Source organism: Sceloporus occidentalis, unplaced genomic scaffold, assembly GCF_023333645.1.
Source record: "Sceloporus occidentalis isolate IW3139 unplaced genomic scaffold, rSceOcc1.0.p SCAF_41, whole genome shotgun sequence".
In the NCBI taxonomy this organism is placed as follows: domain Eukaryota; kingdom Metazoa; phylum Chordata; class Lepidosauria; order Squamata; family Phrynosomatidae; genus Sceloporus; species Sceloporus occidentalis.
The window spans coordinates 7,197,817-7,221,581 of NW_028317021.1; the positions used below are offsets into that span (position 1 = coordinate 7,197,817).

The following is a 23,765-nucleotide window of genomic DNA, read 5'->3' on the forward strand; positions in this document are numbered from 1 at the left end:
GGATAGCCAGGCGAATAAGGAGGTCTCTCCTCCTATGAGTCACAACTGGCCAATCCTCCATTCAGAACCAGAGCTGACCTACATAGGGGCAGCCAGGAAAAGGCAGGTGGGCATCAGATGCTACACTCCATCCACCAGCAGATGGCAGCAAAGTAACAACCTGCTTCCTATTGTCTGCTTCTGGTGATGGTTTTCTTTTTTTTGGGGGGGGGGGGGGGATATGACAGGCTGAAACAGAAACCACCTGCAGCAAAGCAGCTGATGCTGACATGCTCTCCCAAGGTTTGGGCATTAGAAGAAATTCCCCATCAACATCCATCTCAATTTCTCTCGTGGTGAGAGAGCAGGTGCACTGAAAGGTTTGCACCAACCTTAAGAACAAAGCAGGCCAGCTAAGAAATAGCCACAGACTGTTCCAGGGTAATGGATTGGATCTGTCCAGTAAAGACTCCAATGCAAGCTCCCTATGACCCAGGTCAGAAAATGCCACGGGCAGCCTGGGTATTCAGGCAGTCAGAAAGTAGATGGCAACTCCAAGGCCTCTGGAATGGCTTAAAATATGGTAACTGGAGAGGAAGGGCATAACTACTCTTCAGAGAACATGCAGCCAGCCATGCCAAGTACAGCACTGCCCCAACTCCTTGACAGCAGCCAATATTCCCACCTGGAGCAATGACAAGGGCAGCTCCGTCCCAGAGCAAATGAACGTTGTCTCTGTATCCTAGGGAGAACAGGCTCCAAGTAACAAGTCACCATTTCCAGAGCTGTCCTCTTCTATTCTTGTGCTGGAGTAAGTGGACCATAAGGTACTGCCTTCACCTTCCAGCAGCCATGGAGCAATAACCAAATGCTGAGCTGATGAAATACAGACACCCGCACAGGGCTGCGGGAATGACTGAGCCTCACCTGTACTGCACCAACCATTCTATAGGCCACATACATCTCTCAAATGCCCTCATGTTTTACCAACACAGAAACAACGACAGTAAGGTCGGCATATGGCCTTCAACAGGAGGAGAAACCACAAGCCTGCCTCATGAACAGAGCCAATGAATGAGATTGGTGCTTGTGAGGGACAGCACAACAGGACCACTTTCCCCAGGTAACGGGGATGGCAGGGCACACACACTGCAGATCGTGAAATAGACCACACAAGGGAACACCATCCAAGGTCTACAAAATATGAGAGGAGACAGAAAGCAGAGCAAGTCCTCAACTACTGGAGGATTAGAATATAGCCAGAAAAGTGGGGGGGGGGGCATATATGGCCTAGAGATTCCTTCCGATTCGCTTGGAAATCTTGGCTGTACTCCCATAGACTCATCATGGTTGCAACTCTCTTATCTGTCATAGACTTCTCTGGCTTTAGGCCATGCCTCTAGTGTGAGGGAACATGGCTGGAGGCTCCAAAACTATTCAGCACTAATGCCAAAAAAGGCCAAATTGCAAACCAGTTGGATGGTTCCTTCTTTCTTTCTTTCTTTCTTTCTTTCTTTCTTTCTCTCTCTCTCTCTCTCTCTTACACAAACACACCACTAGTATGTGACATGAGAAGACCAATTCTCTAGCTACACCAGTATTAATTTTTTGGGTGGCTAGTTTCTAGGAGTTTGGGTCCAGGCAACTCTCAGATGCATGCCAGGAGGACAGGTTGGGAAATGCTACAGGCTGTGATAAACACTAAAAAGAACAAACATTGCGTCACAGGCAAATGCCAATGCAGTTATCTATTTTGTTCCAGGATCATGCACTGAAAATCTCAAAACTTGTGGAGGCTGAAATTTGGGCACCAGGAGTTTCTGCAACACCAAGGATATACATTCCAACGTCTCTGCCTCCGCCAAGTATTTCTACTGATAGCTGCCCTCAAGAAATGAGACAGAAGGAATGGTTCACCATTCAACCATCCCTGTCTGGTGTTCCACCAAACCTGGCATATAAATCCAATCTCACTGCACACTTCAGTTTTGTTGGTTGAAAGTATTTCCTTCAGGAGTAAAGCAAATAGCTTGTTACTGGCAGGAAAGGGAAAGCTTGAGTTCCAGCCAAAAAGAAAAGCAAGCAAAATCTCAAAATCACTTCGGGGAAAAAGAAAAAAGCTATCAATAAAGATAGATATCAGAAGCAGGTGATGGAGGGAGGCATTTCTGACTCAAGAATGTCAGCTGCTCAGGGCAGCCCTCTGCAGATGAGAGAAGCAGCAGCCTTCAGCAGTGGTCAGTTGCGGAGCAGTGCCCAATGCAAAAAGCCCAAAGGTTTCCATTTGCTCCTCAGCAAGCCAATCCTTTTAATTCCTCTCTTCTTGGTGGGATGACTTCAGTGAGGAAGGGCACAAATGACAGAGGATATAACTTGCTCACAGGGGGTGTCTGTCAAATGCTTTTCCAACCAGAGGACAAGAGAGTTAAAACCAGGAACCAGGAGACTTCCTACTCTTTCTTTCTAAATCAACATCTCTCCTGCTTGTTCCAAAGAACAGGGTGAAGAAGCAACATCTGGCAGGACAGCCTCTTAAAAAAAAGACAGAGGCAGAGCTGCAGTAGAATGATTCCAGCCACAATTTTCTACAAAGAGCAGTTCCAAAGCTGAAGAGAAGCCACATCCCTTAATCTGGGAGGATGGCCCCTAATGCCTACCGTGTAAAAAAGGGTACATCAGTGGCAACAGAAAGGGCCCTCTGAACATGGACAAAGCAATGCCTAGGCCATGATGATTCCAGCCTCAAGCCAAGACCTGGCCAAACTGTCCCTCCTGCCGAGTTGATGCCTTCCTCTCAGTCCTGACTTTCAAATCATCTCAAAAGTGCACACTACATTCTGTTCCAGAGCCCTCAATGAGTTTACCAGCCCAGGGATATACCTCCACAGTGGGACTCAGGCATAATGGAAACTAATTCCTAGCTTTCGGAGTGTGTGCCTGTTTCCTACCACAACTGCGTTACACACTACATCTATGACCCCCACACACTGAGACCCCCACTGGGCCATCATGGACAGACCTGGAACGCCAAAAGTGATCAGCCCAATGTGTTTGTCAGGAACTTCAAAAGCTGGCTTAGCGACCAATCTCTAACAATGTCATTGCTATCTTTGGGCAATTCAAACTTTTGCTTTTCGCAGGCTTGGGGTGTCCAAGCAAACAAACTGTCCATCTTCTCTGAAACAGACTGAGTGAGCCGGGCTGAAAGTAATTCTTCTCCTTTGAGAAGAGGCCACTTGGCATTTTCCAGAAAACCTTTATATAAACCAGTCTTCTTCAGCTGAATAGGAAGAAAGCTGCAGTACATTACTGCCATTCAAAAGGTTCTAAAGAATCCACATTTAAGGAGTTCCTTATTTGCTGGCAAGAGAAAATCATTCTTCAAAGTGAGCATCCAGACTAGGAGGCCCACATGCAGCAGCATTTTAGAACAAGGCTCCCTAGAAGTTAAGGGAGAAATAAAGCAACTAACTGCTCACCTCTGTCTTGCAACAAAGCACTTTGTTAAAAACCTGAAAAAGGTTTCTCTATTTTAGAAGCATTAGGCATTCTCCCCACATATGCTGCTGCTACATGGCCTGAGAACATGGCAGGACAAAAGGCTTCCACTGACAGAATCAGAACCCCAAGTGGGAGAATACTGCTAGCGGGGCTGAATCAGAAACCAAATGTTTGGAGAAGCCTTTTAAAATGAAATAAAATAAATACATCTTACCCTAGAAGGAAAGCTTAAAGTGGAGAAGCATAGAGAGTCGTACAGGGTGAAGCATGCCTTAAGGCAAGTTCTGCAATGGAAAAGATTCTGTATCTACAGTGTGCTCACCTCACCCAGTAACTTGAAGACCAAACACATATCACATGGGATCACCTGCATTTCTCAGACACATCCAAATGAACTAGCTTCCAGCAACCTTGGGTCATCCAAAGGGGATGTAGAACAACTCCCATCAGCCAAACCAACCCCCCAAAGTAGTAACGAAAAACAGAACGGGGGGGGGGGAGAGAGGAAACTGTTTAACTTGCGCACTTGGGACCATTCAACAGCTCATGAACCCACCTACCTCCCGCTGCTTTATTCTCCATGGGGCCACCAGATCTCCTCTTCAATAATTTTGAGAAAGACCGTTTGAAAAGGATGATTTTGAGCAATGGTTACACAGTCATCCCACCTGTGCTGCTCTTCACTGACAGAGAAACCAGTTTCAGTGCCAAAGCTGGACCAAAACTGGTTACTGAAAATGGTGTTTTGTTCACACAGTCTTTTGCTATAACTGCTGTTGCATTGGATGCAGACCAAAATGGAAGAAATGGTTTCTGAGGAAAAGGCTGTGCATCTATGCAAATTAGGGTCTATGTACTTTCCTAGGTCATGTTTCCAGTTACATTGCTCTCCAGGTAGAACCTCAGATACGTCACGGATATTAGTGATTGGTTTTGCTGAACATCTACTCTAAGGCAATGCTAGGTACAGGGTGACCTCCGTTCTCTCCACAGTGAACATAAACCTCTGCAGTGAGCAAAACCTTCCCAAGTTTCCTCTTTCCCCAGAAATGGCAATTGGGTGGATGGGTAGGAGAACTGTGAGTGCACACAGACCAAATGCCCATCTGGGTGCCAGACTTAGCCATAAGGTTGCCAGTTTCCATTCCCTACTTTAGACCATTCTTTCCTAAACTCATGAGAACATTCCTACAACACATTGTGAGTCAGCCCCGCTGCTCCTTGTTCCCAAGTCACCCACTCCAAGGCCACGCATGTTTCCCCATGCGGATTGGATTAGACACAAATGCATCCCTCTGTCACGAAGCCTGAGTTAAGCGCTGCCAAACCTCCCAATGTTTATACTTCAGACAGCATTCATTCAATTTCATGTGCCTTCTGAATTGCGGGTCTCTTACAGAACATTCCAGGATCTGTTAGAGCATAATCCAGTTTAGTGATAAAGTCTGAAAACCCAATTTATTTGTTTTTATAAAATGGTAATATACAGTACACTTTGCTAATATTCTAATGCCTTCCAAAGACTCAGATGAGTGGAAGTGAGATGGGAGACAGCCCTGTGAGCAACACAGAAAAAGCGGTATTCTTAGCTTGATATGAAATGAAACGTCAGAGACTCCAAAACACAAACATTGTATATCATTAAAAAGTTTCTTAGGAAAAATTCCCTCTTATATTTGTGAAGTACAGACAGGTCAACCCTGAAGCTCTGAACCTAGAGCATGGGTTCCCAACCTTTTAGACTTGCTGAGTCCTAAGGGGTCCACGGAGCACAGGTTGGGAACCGCTGCCCTAGAGAGCTAGTGGAGTCTCTTTCTCTAGCCATCTTCAAACAGAGGTTGGACAGTTATTTGCTGGGAATGCTCTAGCTGAATTCCTGCACTGAACAGGGCGTTGGATGCAAAGGCCTATGGGTCCTGCTCCAACTCTTTGATTCCATAATTCTGAAAGTGTATCCTTTCATACCTTGATAATGCAGGAAGCAGGGTACTTATTAAACAGAGTCTGCACTGAGTAAACAGGAGTCATCCAAGAGCATCAGCCACCTAGACTTGGGACAATATTGTTAACTTGGGATATGAGCCAGCATCTGTTCACAAAAATATTTCCAAAAATGAAAGCCAGAAACAAGGTGGTGGTTTTTTAAATGCTTAATATGTACAGTATCAACTCACCATCACAGTGCAGTCTTCTGAGCCACTGGCGATGACATGATCGTTGTGAGGGCACCAATCTATGTCTAGCACTGGTCCTGTATGGCCACAAACTGTGGGGTAGGATTTGTCAATTCTACCTGTCTGAAGAGAGTAAGAAGACAGCACTGTCATGTACAGGATGAAGACAAAATAGTGGCATACATTTTCAGAGACAGTCTACAAAAGTGTCCCATGTCAAGTTAATATAGTTTGCAGCAGAAAACAGTCACTCTCCAGCCTCTCAGGCAGGTCCCAGCACTTGGTACCTGGTTCTTTTAATGAGAGATGCTGAGTGGGCTTGAATATGAAACATTCTGCATGTGTTTGGTATATAAAATGTCACAGGTTCTAGCCCATCAAAATGTGCAGAAAATCTGGTCCAGTGTGTGGTACCAGAATTACAGGTAACTTGCATTTAATAATAATAATAAAAAATCTAGCTCAATGGTTTTGTTTAAAAGTAGTGCAATTCAGGCTCCGTTCATTGCATTTTAGGCGTATTCCATATATCTGTCTTTTTCAGACACAAGCCTCTACACCAGTTTCCAGCACTACGCTTTCCTTCTTATGGTGCCTGGATCAGGCATTCTATTGTTACACTGCTAATTCCTGGGAGGTTTGCTTTTCCAATTCAAAGTTCACTGTACATAGGACTTTAGAAACCATGATAACCATTAGCTCTTGCAAAGCGGTTGACCTTAGACCTGCTTGTCAAAACCAAAAGAGAGAGAGGCAAGTCCTAAGGGACTACGGGATGCAACATTAAGAAACAAGCCTTACAGAACTGAGCCAAAGCTTAACAACCAGACGTCTTTTCCTCATGGCTGCAAATCACACAGCAAACCACACAGCGGCCCAACAAAAGGATAGCAGGCAATGGCTATCCATTGACGGAGAGGTGCTTACCTGGAACTTCTGACCTCAGTCCATTGTCACCATTGCCTTTTAGAAGGCAGTGTGACACCCTGGTGAATGGTGGGGCAACCAGGCTGATGCCTTGCATGTTGCCCTGGAAGCTGTCAGATGTACCATGTGCCCACTCCACTGCTCACAGTGGTTGCCAGCACAGGCTTCCAGCATGTGCCAGCAAACATCTTCAAATGGGCATTTATGAGTGATAGAAGAGAAGAAAATGGTGATGGGACACAAGAGAGGAAGAGGCAAAGATTCACAGGGATGGATACAACAGTCTGTGGGGTTCATACTAGGGTAGAGAGTGTTTCATTACTCTGTCTGCCAGTTTTAATGTCACACCCCTAAAATGGTGCCACATATCGACTGCATTCTATCTATGCCAAAATAAAAACACAGTCTGTCCATGACTAGCAGATGCGTCTATAAAAACAGTTACTATCACATCTAAAACTTAAGAGTTTAAAGGAACAGAATGAGGTGCTCAAAACAGCAAACAAATCCAGATCTCGAATGAATGAGTACACCTGGCCATTTGAGAGTCGCTTAAAGGAATATCCTAACAGCTGAGACTCAATAGATCAGCTGTGCTCTGTAACAATACTAGACCAGTTCAAAATCTGTTTTAATGTGTCCATCAGGAGTTTAAGAAGAAAAGGTTAGCTGCTATGCCCGTGTTTCACTTGCAAATTCCTCCCATCTGTATGATCAAGATGACAGGACAAACTCCCAGGTCTGCAAACAAAGCGCAAAGTATTAAATCTCACTCAACGGTATGCAAAATGACTATGTTGCCTAAAATGGCCATTTATTTGCTAAGACACGGATTTGCAATTATCTCTTGTTACCTCACCTCACTTTTAAAAATTAAATATAACTGCCTGGGCCATTACATTAATTGTGTCTCAGTTTGGGACGTACCCAAGAGAACGTGCATTCCATTTGCCTATAATGAGCACTTACTGCAAGCCTGGTAAACAAGCTCACTATTAAAATGGAGATTTTCCTGCTTCATGAGTATCACCAGTCTCAGACCGACAGGGACTCTTCTATCAGCTGGGGTTACTTTCCAGGTTAAAACTTGGTAAAGAGCAATTTTCAGGAAGTTACTATTCTTAATATATGTTTATGTTTGTATGTTTTTCGTTGGAGGGGTTGTGTCGGTGCATGACTTAAAACAAACTTGGTAATAGTCTCAAGGCGCCATTCAATCCTCCGGTTCGAAAGGTCTGCTAACATTTAGAGATAAGCAATCAACACTGTAATCAATAGGAGGATGGCAACAAGATACAGATCTATGGCAAATGCACAAAACCTGACAGGTAAACTGTAAATGGAGAGCAGTAGTAAGCCTTTTACACCAGTCAGATGGCTTAACATTGACCAAATAAGGCAACTTAATTCAGCAACAGAAGCCAACCTAGATTGTGGGAGAAGAAGCCTGACAGGTTGGGCTGAAAACTGAACCCATCTTTCACCAGGACTGACCTTGTCTTTGCTGGGAAGAGGCAGTGGATTACAGAACCATCATTCTTAGCTTTATTTAGTGCAGAAAGCCACTTCCTCAGGAATTTGTTGTTATCCTCCCAGCTGAAAGTAAAGAACTGGCATCAGCTTGCACATTCTGCTGCTGCGTGTATCTCAAAGAGGGGAGCAGGGGCAACTAGATGGCCAAAGAATGGCTCTGAAATGCAGAGAAAGCCCCCTCTTTCTGACAAGCACTGCTTCTCCTCTGGGGCCTGAGCCCTGGCCCACCCTCAAAACTCCAGCCACTGCTTTTCATTTAACAAGCATTGCTGCGTCTACAGAGCGCCCACATCGCCCAACACAAGATGGCTCATAGGCCAGGCCATGGGGCTGAACTGGCGGCTGCCCTCTCCATTCAGACCATGACAAATGGCCATTCGTCATCCAGCAAGCTGGCCAGGCTCCCCCATGACAAGCCCTGGTTAAGATAAAGAAACAGTGCCATGCCCCAGAAGAGGGATCCATCAGAGTAACACTGCTGCTATCACACTATCACGAGGAGACTTCTAAAGCATGAAGATTGTACTGGGAACTCCAAAGTGGGCATCTTTCACCAGAAGTCATGGTGTCAAAGCCCCAGTTCTACTGAAGCAACGGATGGGTTGGAACGGAAAGGCAGAGAGAGAGGTAGGAAGCAGGGCCAGCCCCACCAGGTTTGGCTTCTCCGGAGGCAACCCCCACAAGACTAGCAACCTCTGGCTGCCTTAGAGTTTTACAGTTGCATGAAATCTGGTCATGATTTGAACCTCACAACATGAACGTCTTGCGGTCCATTTTCTTCACCACCCCCTTTTCCTTTTCAGGTCTTTTTCAACTGTATGCTCAAGGGTCAGGAACTGTCTTGTCTTGTTCTTATCGATACCAAGGCTGCTCTGGGAGCCTTTTCATACTCTTATAGAGTGGGGTATAAATGGTATAAATAGATAAATAAATAAATCTGTGTGAGAGCACAACTGTGAAAGCCTCGAGGAGCACTATATTGGCTGCAAAGTACTCCTCTTACACAGATGTTCTACACAAACCTACTCTGTAGTTCTCCATCTCCCAAAGAAGCACCCCATGTACGGTGTGGGTCCTGTTTTGAAGACTCTAAACCTAAATCTTCTAGAGACAAAAATGTGGAGGAAGTGGAAGGAGACAACAATTTGCTTTGTTAATTACGCTTAGTGCTCCTTAGTCACAATTCAACAAAAAGTGTTCCTGTATGTGCCCTGCTGGTATGTCATTGCCATTCATACCAGTGAGCTTGTAAAAAAGAAACTCCTGCTGAATATCCTTGGGGTCTAAAAGTGAGATCCAACTTTAAGTGCTCACCAAGCCCTGAAACTCACTGAGTGAGCTGGGGCCAATCACTGTCTCAGCCTACCTCACAGGGCTGTTGTTGGCAGTATAAAAGGCGATGGAAGAGAGCTATTTGCACTACCTTGTAGGTCTTGAAGGAAAGATGGGATACAAATGTGGCAGACATGTGACCCATAGGTGCTTTAGAGACATATCATTGGGACTCACAATTAATTCTGTTCCAAATGGTCCTCTGGAAATCACAGGCAGCACCAAGCCTGCAGCAGTAACAAGATTTCCATCTCGTCCCACCAGGAGCTAGGAAACGGGAAGGCTCAGAAAAACCATGGAAAAACTGTTTTTCCCCAAAGCACTTTTTCTGGGGAAAACATGAATTATGAATTTCCTTTGGAGGGTGAATAAAATATTTAGGACAAAGTGTTCCTATATTTACTCCTCCTGCATTATATCAAAAACTATGTAAGAGGTAGACTTTGATTTATGACTAGGTACAGTATCTGACATCATTGCAATTCTTGGTGTTGGTTTCCTTTCTCTGTTCTTTTTAGGAGAATGACTGCTTTATGTCTGTTTGGCACTAAGGAGGACTAGAAGAGACAGTTCAGGTGTTCCGTATAGCTCTGTTTGTAAAAGAAAAAAAAAATCAAATTTTAATATATAAATTCAACTTGCAATTGTATCCTGATTCAACTGCACTGTTACTATATTAACCATGATAACTGTATGCCAAACCAAGTTAAAACTTGACATCTCTACCAGGAGACCAGTGCGCTAAACAAGTTCACTGCTTCATACCATATGCTTACAGCTGAAGAGAGAGAGTGCTCTCTGCAAATCTGTGTTAAATGCAGTAATTTCCATGGGATATATGCTCTGGAAAATCCATGGCAATGCCCAGAAATCCAGGGCAAAATTAGCTGACAGTTGGCTACACCCAGAGCAAAATGAACTGCCAGCCACTTGCCAGAGCCAGAAAGCTAGCGCTTGGCACAGCTGCTGCTTTTCAGCTAGAGAGCAGCAGTTTATTGCAATGACTCTGTCTTGAGGGAGAGAAACTGCCTGCATCTAGAAAGGTAGATGTCTGGATGCTATAGCTGTACCTAAAACAAGAAGAAGCAGAAGTCCTTTGACTGTAATCGAGTCGTCATCATCCCCGCCCTGAGTCACCTTTTTGCTGTTGTTGGGTGCCTTCAACTTGTTTCCGAATTACAGTGACCCTAAGGCAACCCTATCACAAGGTTTTCTCGGCAATATTTGTTTGGGGGGATTGCCTTTGTCTTCTTCTGAGGTTGAGAAGACTTGTGACTTACCCAAGATCACCCAGTGGGTTTCTATGGCTAAGTGGAGCCCTGGTCTCCAGAGTCAAGCCGCTACACCATGTTGGCCTTCATCCCCCCCTCCCTTTTTCTTGCTCTTGAATCACTGGGGCCATTTTGAGACATTGCTTTCTGAGAGGGAAGCTGCTCTCTATTTGTAAATCCCTTCTGAATATCCATTTATAGCCAGTGGCCATTACCAGAATGACCTTCTGATGGTCTTCCACCAGAAGGGACCATTCACAGACCTCTCCTCCCAGTGCCAGTGCAGGGGAATTGGGGGCCTTGGGCTCCTGTTGTGGTCAAGGCCTCCAAGGGCTGTCTGAAGGATCCTACCTGTGCTGCCGGCGATTGGAGATAGTAACAACAAAGTGGAGAACATGACTTTCAAGCCCTTTCAAATGGAAGGCTTCAAAAGCAGGAGATGCTGGTCATATCTGCTAAATGAAGTTTGTCTCACAAAAGTGCCTATTTAGCCCTTGTCAGAACTTGATTTGCAAGGCCATCCACCTCCATCTTCCTTCACACTAGATTCCTCACAAATATAGTAAGGCTGGCAAAGAACAAGAAATGTGATATTCTAGTGACAATTCCCGGTTGGTAGACTGCCCACTGGCTGGCTCCAGGCCTGCCCAATTAATTGCAGCTTCATTCCATGCCAAAGTGTCCACAGACTGGCATAAATACTTCCGCTGGCCTCTCTCCCCAGGCGACCCTTCACACTTGGAGGCAATCCAACGTTTGCCCTGGCTTCCGTGCTGCTCCCAACACCAGCCTGAGGCATTTAGGTAACGGAAGAGACAGCAAGCAAAGGGTTTTTTAATTCTGGTCCCTTCCTAGAAAAATAAATAATACCGCTTCCAAAATTGAGAAAGTTTTTACTCCCAGGTCTCAAATTGACATTTACATGCAAGGTTTCAAACTAAAACCAATATTTTCACAGGCAAGGATTATAAGCCGAAGTGCTGACAGCCCCTCAAGTGCAGAAGAGTAAGGAAAGCGCTGCTGTTAGCAGCCCACCCAAACCACTGGAAGAGCATCCAGGGACAGCTGTCAAGGCTTCTTTTCGACATCTGCTCCCAACTAAGTTCATAAAGGGATCTGACCCAAGGAGTTAGGTGCAGGAGACACCGAGAGGAAGGACTTAAGCCTCACCGACTACACAGCAGGGTTTCTCAACCAGCGTTTATTTATGGGATTAATAGCCCATCTTTCATCCAAAAAGGGATTCAAGGCAGCTTACAATTTTAATGAGAGGTCACTAGGAGTTCTGCAAGAATCATGATGCGGGAGGAATCCTTCTTTTTAAAGTTGTAGACATAACCATTTTTATGGAGAGGTTCCCTGAAACTTAAACATTCGTTCAAGAATTCCTCCGGTGTAAAAAGGCTTATGTACAACACGCCATGCTCGAAGCTGAGCAGCAAAATACAACACCACATCTCTTTAGAGTAGAGATAAGCAATTTCTGGTGCCCCAGCTACTCTTGGATGGCAGTGCCAAGCATCTCTTCCCATTGGCTATCCAAGTTGTGGCCGACGGACGTTGCAGTCCAACATTTGGAGGGTCACAACATGATGCCCACTCCTGATTTGGAAACTATGGAAGTCTATGGATTTTGGACCAGTTGGACTGCTAATCTGGTCTTGCAGGCTCTTCCTATGCCCCTTGGTCCCTAAAACAAGGGGGGAAAAACATTTCTTGACTGCCTCACTTCAGCAACATGAAGGTGAGGCTCATATGAGACTGAATGCTTCTTTATCCAGAATTCATTCTGCCTGACATGGACCTGCTGGTTTTCTATCTGTGGGAGCGTTTCTTCCCACAGAAACACCCAAACGCCAAGCTTCCAGCCTGCAGTTGGAAAAGGTGGGGCCAATGGACAAGTTCACCAACGATTGGTACAAGCTGGATCTCTCCCTTTTCAGGGTGCCTCTATGGAATTCCTGGTGGCAGCACTGCCCAGTGAAAACTCAACACAACTGCAGGCATGCACATGCTCTGAAAAAAGTTGGCTCCTCTCATGAAAGGCTGCGTGGCTGAAAGGAAAAACACAAAGGCACTTCCCAGTTTTATATTCACAACATCTGGCTTAATGACAGAGGTGGTTTAAGCTTTTAATTCAAGCTGCCAAATATTCCAAAGGGCCATACACAGCAACACCCTTCTCTGAGTTTCATCTTGTCCATAAAACACACACACAGAACCAACGTTAATCTTCCTCAGCACAAAGAAACCTATACTTTAGAGCAGCCTTTCTCAATCTGCTGCGCTCCAGACACTTTGACTTCCGGCTTGCATCATTCCTGAGAATGCAGCCAATGGTCAATATGGCTAGACGTTGGAGTTCAAAACATCTTTAGGGCACTAGGTTCCAAAACGCAGAAATAATCCAGTTTGAGACCACTTTAAATGCTAGGGAATTCTGAGAATTGTAGTTTACCGTGGCACTAGAGCTCTCTGTCAGAGAAGGCTCAATGTCTCACAAAACCACAGTTCCACTGAGCCAGGGCAGTTAAAGCGGTCTCAAACTGGATTCTTTTTGCAGTATGGATGCAGCCTAAGATAACCTAGGAGGCACAAGGAGATCAGGAAAGCCTTCATATATCCTCAAAGCTCCACCGTCTGTGGTGCTTTTGCTTTTGCTGGCACCCAAACAGTAGTGCCAGCACCTTGAAGTGGTTCTTCTAGTGGAATTCTAACAGGGGTGGGTGGGGGTCAGCACTGTTGATATTTGGGGTTTACCTTTGGTTTTCCTTTTCCTTACATCTCCTTTTTATCCCAGAATCCAATTACAACATTTGGTGTGTTCAAATACAAAAGGGAAAAGGCACCATGATTTCCTGTTCTCTGGCGCTCCAGTGCCACGCTTGCTGCCCTCCCTCCCTTCCTGTGTAAAGGGTGCCAAGCCAAGAATGAGGCAGAGATGCTCCAGCAGCACTGCTTTTTCCACATTTGTTTGGTTGGGTTGTTGTTGTTTTTCATTCCATACCTAGTACATTACCGCCAGCATTGCCAAGAATTCTGCATGGGCTGCCTCCCAGATAAATGTGCAAAAATGATTTCAACCTCTTCCTCCTCCTCTCTCCCCCCCCCCCCCCGGCTCTCATCCTCAGGAATCAAGAGCAAGTGCCAGGCTGGGCTGAGATGGCACAGGCCCAGAGGATTATAATCCAGGGAGCAAGGGGTTAACTATCATTTCCCACTTGACTCAGTGCTTCCCCCCCCCACCTTTTTTGTAAAAGCAGTGGTGCTCCTCTCCCACCATTTTCAAAGCTCAAAGTGGCCAATCAAAGCAAAGGGTGGAAATTATTCAGGACGGCTCCCAACCCAAAGAGCTGGAATGGCCATATATGGTAAAAACCACTGTCAGAGCCCTGCAGTGACGGCGGCTGCTGTTCGACATAGCACTGAAAATGCTGCAGCCGCCTGGCTGGGGAGGCAGGGCAGAAGGGACAGGGACACGGGGACAGACACACGCAGCCTCAGCAGAGCATTTCTGTCAAAGGACGTGGGGGACCCAAGGAGTGGGAAACAGGCAACCCCACAAAGCCACATACAAACACCCCCACGCAGGAGAGCTAGGGAGGGTGGGCTTCCATGCTGGACCGGGCTCATTGTTCCTCAGCACTGGAAGGAAATAAAAAGAGCCATTCCATCTGCAAGCTGGATGGAAGGAGGCAGCCTGCGTAAGGTCAAGACTGCTGCTCCAGCACTTGATGCGTCTTATATTGACTCTCTTTCGCTTTGCTACAAGAGGCACTACGGGAGCCCTTGTGGCAGCATAGAGATGCTCTCAAGCCCTGTTTCCCCAAAATGTGCTATGCCGCTTGGGCCTTGAAAGCCCATTTCAGCTTGGAGTTTGATGCATCTAAGCATAAGGAGGCAGAGAAACATGCCACATCTGCCTGTAACAGCCAACTAAAGTAATCATGTCTGGTGAAGAACCCTTGTGCTCCAAGGAAAATGAGATTCAAGTGTACTCACACAGAAGGACATGAGCTTTCAAGGTTGGGATGGGAACGAGCACATGTGGAAAGACAAAAGGGCGATCTGAAATCCTTTTGTCTCCCCTGAAGAACCACAGTGTGGTCCATACGGCAGGAGATGTCTCCTCAAGCACTGCCCGGCCTTTTCAATTAGCACTCAGTAAACATACATCTGACCTAGCTTCTCTATTCAGTTCTGTGCTAGGAAACCTGAACATCTGCAAGGAAGTGGGGAGAGGGAGGGGTGGCACCCACCAAGTGATGACTCTACACTGAAATGTGGGACTCCTGATAAGAAATCCACACATGTGCAAAGAATACACCAAAGACCCAAGCCTCCCAGCAGGAGTCTTGGAAGGGAACGATGAATTGTTTTCGCCAGCTCCATTTGGCTAGCTCCCTCCCAGCATCCACAACTCTTCACCCCACCCTCTGCTGTCCAACCCACAGTTAGATTTTAAACTTCTTGAGTGACAGAAGCTTGTCTAATATTCATTTATGGAATTCTCTGACATGAAGTGTACACTGTAGAAAGATTTATAAATGACAGATGAAGGGAATTTCACATGACTGGGGCTGGATCAGGGCTAGATTTTTATCATTTTGAAAGGCTACAGGTAGAAAATATTCCATCCACCCAGTCCCATTGGCTGTCTTCATATTTCTGATGACCTGGTTGTAAGTGCCATTGCTTATTTAGCCAGAACTAGCAACAACCATTATACAGAGGCATAGATGGATAGGGAAACCAAGGTTTGCAGAAGAACAAAGCGTCTTCATAATATTGTCCATGACATCTCAACAAGGACTAAGCATGCTCAGTGATGGGTGAAATGCTGACTAACAGCTAGGATTGGGAAGGAAGTGGATGGAAAGAGGTGCACTTCATGCTGCAATATTTTGTGGTAAGTTCCCACTTGTGTGAAGCCGTAACAATCTGCTCTGTGTCCAAGCGAAGCTCCAAAACCGGCCTAAGACTATAGAAGGAGGGAAGTGCTCAGAAACCTCCACACCAGTCAAAGTAAAAAAGGTCACCAGAACATTTTACTCCTTGTCTTACCAAAAAAAAAAAAAAAAAAAAAGATGTTAAGAGGAAAAGCAGTCTAGCTCCATGGCTCCATGAGAGAAAGTGGAGTCCTAGAGTTGTCTCTCCACACCACTCTGGGCTCCAGGTGCCAGTTGCCCTGTGACTACAGAGCTGAATGAAAGGGCACTTGGCCTCTGCCACTGGAGTGTCTCTGTCGGCATGTACTTTCTTTTTGCAGAAATTTGTGGTAAGCCACCTCAAAAATCATTCCTTTAAGAAACAGGAAATAAAACTTCAAAATTATGTAGCTAGCACCTTTTGTTTCCTATCTTCCACATTTTGAAGGCATACAGAAAAAGTGGGACACCTCAGCCAGAGAAAGAAGGCAACCCGCACACATCCCATTTAAACAACTAGGTGACCTTACTTAAGGCAGGGATAGGTCCTGCTGCCATTACTTTATCTCCCCACATTTTGCACTGAGGTAAAATAATACACATCATAAATTTCTACATAAATTTACACAATACATACACAATACATAAATTTCTACATCAGAATGAGACTATTTAAAAGGTAACAGAGAGAATGGGAACCACATGTTCAGAAAACAGAGACACCTTCCTCTCCAAAATAATGGTGTGCTTATTCTTTCCTCAGGATGCCAACTGATGTGTATCTGGTACAAAATGACCACAATGAATGAGTGTCAAAAGCAACAGAACTGAATGAAAGCAGTCAGATGACCAATGTACCTGCTTACTGATTTTTCTTTTCTTTTCAATCCGAAGGAAAGAAAACATTAATCAACGTATTGTGTACAGCAGAGCTAGAGAAACATGTTAAACATCTTTTTTTAAAACTCGCTTACCTTGTGTAAAGGCAGAACCAGAAATGCACCACCTCCGCTAGCCTCTATTATTATTGCAACAAATTTGGGATTGACTGCACAAAATGAACTGTCCCAGGTAACGCGGGAAACTCTAATGTCATCGTAACACTGGTCATTTTTCACCGCTTGACCGAACACGTGCCGAAACTTGCTCTGTCGTACCACTCGTCTCATTGTTTCTGAAAATGAAGAGAAGAGGAAATTCAGGCAACTGGCATGGATTACTGTCCCTTAAATTCCTCCACTGGCCCAGTACACAGGACTCCTTCTTTGTTACACAGCCAAAAAAAAAAAGGTCTATTTTTACCAACCTGTTCCTAGAAGCCCTAGTGTTCAGCCCTTTCTAATTGGAACAGGGGTAGTAAAAGCTTGAGGACGCATTCTACCATCTTTTCCTCTAACATTTAGCTTCACTGTTTTGTTTCACACAGTCATGTTTCATTTTCTGTGTTCGCCATAGTTTACTGAACTCTTTGATGTCACTGAAAGTACAATATGAGATGAATATAAATCTTAGAACACACAGACGCACCCCAACACTAGTCTAGAGGAAGCGCCCTGCTATTTGCGGCCTTGGTTTTCAAAACCTATTCCTTTCTGTCTCAGAATCATTCCCAGACATCCTGCAATAATTCATTACTAGACTATAATCACAACACATGTGCTACTGTCTGTCAACCATATTAAATCTATGTCAAACATGCTCTCATCAAATCGAAAGTGAGAAGGAAAGGCAAGTTATCCACAAATCCCAGTTCAAGTACATAGCTGACAAAAATTTCAAGAAAATGAGGAACTGTGCCAAAATTCCATTGCCCCAAATCAGCCCTGAGTGCAAGACTGAGAACCTGATTGGCCCAAGGAAAAGAGGGGAAAACAACAAAAGATCTGGTAAAACTGTCTTGCCAAATATTGTCACACAATCATCAAGTATCTCTACACCTTAACTTTTATCAGAAAGGAAAGGTAATCATCAGCAGATATGAGACCTACATTTAAGCTACGAAACAGTAGCATCAACACATTGAGTTGCAGCCCGACAAAGTGGAAGAAGGGTGCTGGGAAATGATCAACTGACCAGTGAACTCACCAGTATGCCAATCCTACTGAAGGTTGTTACTCCTGGAATATCTTTCTTCAAAATTCCCTAAAAATGGTTCCAAAAATGCCAACTCAAATGCCAGCTCTCCACTTAGGTATGCCATTACACACAAATCTGCTTGCAACCAAGGATGAGGGAAGGCTGCTGGGTACACAGGCCCCCTTTTTAACCTCAACTGCACCTTGGGCCCATACCAAGCCAAGATTACCTTTAAAGGAACCTATTTTTGTGAAGTTTGTGAGCAGAGAAAATCATGACTTGTACATCTACACTTAAGAAAAATGCGAGTCAATTTAGTAACCATGTTGTTAAGGACAATAGAATGGCATATATGGAAATGCTGAACTGCTTTGCAAAATGTCATTTTTGGCACCTGTTGCATTATGAGGGGAAAGTTTTTCTCTTCTAATGGAGCAGGCAGTGAAGATGACATTTTGCTGGGTTCTTGGTGGCGACTTCAGAGTGGCAATTTATTAAACCCCGGCTTCCAAACAGTGCTTTGCCTAATAGCTAGCTTTCATCCAGTCTGAAAAGTAGCAAAGTATACACAGAGATGCATGTCTGTGTGTGTGAGAGAGAGAGAACGGAACATGAAGATGCGGTGCTAAAAATATCCTAATGCCACTAAGACTAAAACAGTGAAGACACCCTTCCACCGCACAGGAGAAAATGCCTTAGAAAAGCATCCTAAGAAAGCTAAGATGCGGTCCTACAGATAGGGTGAGAATTATCCAAAAGAGGCAAGGGGGAGACTGCAGGAGATGCCTCTGTCCCCCTGAGAATAGGAGGGAGATCCCCAGCTGCTTCTGCAGGAGCCCAACAGCTTTCACCCGAGAAGGACGCTCCTTTCGCAGTGACCTCCCCAAGAGTTCAAGACAATGCTCCAGAGGTGAAAGAAGCCATTGACTCCATTCCAAGGCTCTTAAGTAATCTGCTGGTGACGTGTTTTGTGAAGAACTGCATTAGTGAGATTTTTTGCAAACAGTAGGGCAGAAAAAAGCCTCTCTCAACAGCAAAACTAGCGAATGACAGCGGACTAACCTTCGCTTCAGAGAGGGACTACCGCACTACAAGTCTTGTGTGCACTTTGTCTGACCATTTTTTTTCTGAGCAGGACATCATTTTGGTGCTGTTCAAGTGGAGTTAAATCAGATGAGCATGGAGACTGTGGCCTCTTTCTACTTAGGAATATACAGAAAGTCTTTCTAGCAGCTATTGGGTCCAGCAGGAATATACAACCCTGTGCCCTCAAGATGTTCTGGACTGCAATTCCCATCAACCATGCTCTGTGTTGACTAGGGCTGCAATCCAAAACCTTTGGAGGGCAACAAGGTCCCTATCCTTGTGGTCCAGGGTAAATTACCATGGCCAAGAAGCAAGAGGCATATTGAGACCACAGACGAAAGGTGTTTAATGGCATGGTTACCAATTTTGATTCCTTTAAATTAGAATGTTTTATAAAATGTGAAGAGGAAAGCCCTGCTGCCATGAAGACAGGCAAGGGAGATGGAACCAGGTCACCTGCAAAGATTTATTTAGCATTCTTTGAAGGCTCTTTGTTTTCAATGGGCCTTACACCCAGCTGAGTCTGTGCAGGGCCGCCGTCAATTTGGCCCCTGCTCTTGCAGGTATTTGTCAATGGTCAACACATACGGAGGTACACCAACAGTCTCAGCCTAAACTCATTTCACATCTGCTAAGAGTCCTAGTCTCATCTTCCTTAGATTACTCAAGTCGAAGAGGGAAGGCTGGGGGATGTGAAAGGGTACCACCCAACAACCCTGTAGTGTTGCAACAGCAGGAACTGCCTTTGCTTCCTTCAACCTCTTCCCTCTCAGTCTCTCTCTCTCTCTCTCTCTCTCTCACACACACACACACACACACATACACACACCACACGTGACCAGCACTGCCCTTGCGCCAACACCCTTCTGGCTCCCCGGGCGGGAGTGAGTCATTTCTATATTTGTTTCATTATCATGATAAGATAGGCAAGGCAGGATTTGTACTTTGGCCAGCATGTTTTCACAGCAGCTTTGCAAGAACATCCACTGGTTCGATTGCCTCCTACAAGCTTTGCCAAAAGCTATATAAATCTGATGTTTTACACTGAGCAAGTCTGAAATGGCACTCTCCCATGCTAGCAAGATTAAAACTCATCCTGCAACTCTGCCGTCACTACCTGAGTGGCAAGGGAAAGAAAAGGCTTGACTCTGGCCCCCATGTTCCACTCCTGGACCAATGACACTAATTTGAAGGAGAGACTGAAACCATCCTAATATCCATCTTGTACTTTCTTCTTAAGGAAGCCACAACACCTCGCAGCTCAGAAAATGGATTTCAACCACTGGCCATCATGCTTTTGGATTCCTGCTCTCCAAAGGCCCAGAAATCAGGGCCAATGGTCAGGGATCTTGGGAGATGAGGTCAAAGAAGCTGGAAAGCCACAAGGGAGAGAACCACTGCCTTTAGAGCTCCTTCATACATGATGCATTTGTGCCTTACCTTTTGGGTAAGATAACCCAATACAACTGTTAAGTTTCAAAAATGTAATCGCTCCCCTCAGCATGATATTTCTAAAGCTAAAAAGCCTTACAGGTGGAATTGTTGAGCAAGTGCCATTTCTAACTGTAGGGAGAAAATTTACAAATGACTTTAATAATTAAAAAACAACCCCATTAATTTTTGCCCACTCATTCTCGCTCTTCCCTATACACAAACACGCCCCTACCTTACTAGGTTTCCCTGCTATGTGACTGAATCACTCTCAACAGAAACTATGTGTGATGAACACACACATGCTCAGCAGCCTTTCCAAACCTTCATTTCCCTAGCCAAGGGAGTGCTTCTTGGCTTTGGATCACAGCCATTTTGATCTGGCTCCCTTTCAAAACCAAAGAGGTGTGGAGGAAGTTGAGAGCAGACAGAAGCAACACGCAGGCTCTCAGCCTGAGAAACAGGAATGATGGATCATAGAATCGTAGAGTTGGAAGAGACCACAAGGGCCATCCAGTCCAACCCCCTGCCATGCAGGATCCCCTCGCAAACGTCCAATAAGGCCTTTGGAGGAGAAATTAAACAAAGGCTACCTTCTGCCTGAACGCAAAAGCAACACCTCTGCCTCCCTTTAAAGCCCTGAAGACCAGTTTCTAACCCAATTAGGCTTTTCTTGTCACAAAAACTACACACTTCTCCATCATGGGAAGGAGCAGAGGGGGCCCAGCAGCTGACTCCCAAGTGCTATGGGCTTTTCCCACCACAATCTGTACATTATTATTGAGAGGAGCAGGCTGGAGGACAGAAGCAGCCGGAAATGATCACCTGTAGCGGAGGGGGTGCTTTTCCACACCTTCACAGAGTAGAAGAGGAGACTGAAGCAGGGAAGTCATCCCTCAAGGCCCTTCCTGCTTGGACCCTTGGCAAAGGAGACTCCTCCAGCAGCCTCTTTAGCCCACCACCAGCTTCTGCATCTTCCTTTAACCACATTTGGAAAGGAGATAAAAGGAAAGCCAAGCATCCTTTGTTCATACTGGGTCATAGCTTACATTAAGCTACAGATACAAAACAGACCATACTTTTTATTGACTAATGAAGGATGCAACAGGGGAAGGACTTCTTTGCCAGACTAAGTGAACAACTCCTTCAAGCTGGCCCACACAGTTTGTGACTCCTCTACCGCTAGGGATCTACAAGGCGGTATTAATAAAACCAAGATGAGCTGCCTGATGAGACTGCAAAGGACAGGCATCAAAGCGTGTGTGTGTGTGTGTGTGTGTGTGTGTGTGTTGGGTTGTCTGCCTTTGGTGTCAGAAGTTTACCTCGGAAACGTTGATTTAAACCTTACCATCTTTAACAGCAAGCAAGGGATGGCAGTGTGCACTCCTAAGCACAGGGTACACTAAATAGTAGCAGGGCAGTAGATATCACTCTTGACCAGAAGCTTTATAGGCTCAATCTGCTTCAAAGAGGACAGCAAAGAAATGGAAACTGCATTTCCACATTTTTAACATAGGGAATACCTACAGGCAAAGGCTGTAAGAGCAAAACTCCTGACTAACCCATGAAAGCATGAGCTTTATAGAGGGCCAGACAGTCCAAATAAACAGAGAGCTCAAAATCTGTATTCCACTTTGAGTAATAATCCATCAACCTGATCCAGTAAGACACCCTCTTGTAAGAGAGTCTTCCCAGTGCATTCTGGCCCTTTCATTTGAATTGCATGCTACAGTTCTATGAGGCAGAACTGGCCTATGCAAGGGTCAGCATACTTAAAAATCTCATTTCAGATCCCCTCATAGTGTGTGCACTGATCTCTCAGGAAATCATCTTGGAGACTTGCACAACCAAAGCGTTATGGGTTCCCTCTTTCATAGTTCCCCTTTTGACAAGAGGAGCCATCTGTGAGGCCGCAGTGTGCCTTAAGAAGACATCATGCTGCAACACTTCAAAACTCAAACTCCTCAAAAAGAGAAGTCTAGCTGGTTTTGTTACAGCATCTTAACATGCCATTTCCACATATAAAGACGGAGGACAGCCAGCTTTAGGTCCATTTGTAACAGCCTAGAAGAAGCAGACATAAAATAGTACCAAGATTGTACAGGTTGAGCTCCTTTATCCAAAATGCTTAGGACAGAAGAAACAAAGCAATGCAAAGTGGAGGGACAATTTTCAATCTGTGTTATGAGGAATGTTAAGAAGCACCAATCTCAGGGCCCATGGTCCTGTAGGACCTGCCTTCCCTCTGACTGTCACTGTTAGGTAGACTGAATACATATAAAGAGTAGCACCTGACAAAGTTGAACATGAGTGAACAGTGCAATGCGGCAGCTAAAAAGGCCAATGCAATTTTAGGCTGCATCAATAAAAGTATAGTCTCTAGATCAACAGAAGTAATAGTGCCACTCTATTCTGCTTTGGTCAGGCCCCACCTGGAATATTGTGTCCAGTTTTGGGCACCACAATTCAAAAAGGACATTGGGAAACTGGAGCCATGTGTCCAAAGGAGGGCGACTAAAATGGTGAAGGGTCTGGAAACCATGCCCTGTGAGGAACGACTTAGGGAGCTGGGGATGTTTAGCCTGGAGAAAAGAAGATTAAGAGGTGATATGCTAGCCCTGTTTAAATATTTGAAGGGGTGTCATATTGAGGAGGGAACAAGCTTGTTTTCTGCTGCTCCAGAGAACAGGACCCGGAGCAATGGATGCAAGCTACAGGAAAAGAGATTCCAGCTCAACATTAAGAGGAACTTCCTGACAGTAAGGGCTGTTCGACAGTGGAACAAACTCCCTCAGAGTGTAATGGAGTCTTCCTCCTTGGAGGTCTTTAAGCGGAGGCTGGATGGCCATCTGTCGGGGACGCTTTGATTTGGATTTCCTGCATGGCAGGGGGTTGGACTGGATGGCCCTGGAGGTCTCTTCCAACTCTATGATTCTATGATTCTAAGTTGAAATAAAAAAGTCTAATTCCAGAAGGGAAACTTGGTATTCATATTTTAAAGAAATAAGCATCTGATTTTATCTGATGAACTTTAAAAACCCATTTTAATCATCTGTTTTCATTTAACCTGTTTCTCAGGGTATGAAAAGTTATAAATATCACTGTGTCAAGCCATGCTCCATCCTTTCACATTGCTCAACTTATGCAACAGCAACAGAGGAAGTGAACATCTTAGACTTACAGAGGAATTATGCAACAGAAGAAGAACGAAAGCTTTTTGCCATTAACAAAAATCTTCCTACTTCCTGCAATGTGACGTTCCAAAGGCAAGTCACTCTATTGCTAACACAGCCAGGAACAGTGGTCTCCACAAGAATCACTCTCAATCTCTCTCCTACTGCCCAACCTGTATTACCATTGAAAAACAAACCTCTAACTGCTCTGCAAATACTGTTGTGTGCAGGCATTTGAAGTTGAACGCAGGCGATTTGCCTTGTTATCACAATCCAGAGCCTGAGAATGCTCACCACACTTCGACTTTCAGTTCCTTTCATGTGCTGAGCTGCTCCACAAGCTTAAGTAGAAAA

General features: G+C 45.0%; 1 protein-coding gene across 5 annotated transcripts in view; it reads right to left on the reverse strand.

Moving 5' to 3' along the window:
* CORO1C (coronin 1C) overlaps nt 1-23,765 on the reverse strand; it is a 54,660-nt gene that overhangs the window by 10,494 nt on the left and 20,401 nt on the right. For 3 of the 5 annotated variants that reach the window (XM_089490011.1, XM_089490010.1, XM_089490013.1), the window contains exons 2-3: nt 16,620-16,819; nt 5,655-5,777 (exon numbers count right to left, since the gene is read on the reverse strand). In XM_089490011.1, the coding sequence (XP_089346137.1) occupies nt 5,655-5,777; nt 16,620-16,819 (323 nt within the window). Of the gene's footprint in view, nt 1-5,654; nt 5,778-8,075; nt 8,178-9,388; nt 10,037-16,619; nt 16,820-23,765 lie in introns of those variants that run through there. The other 2 variants (XR_016277294.1, XM_089490012.1) reach the window with 2 other exon arrangements.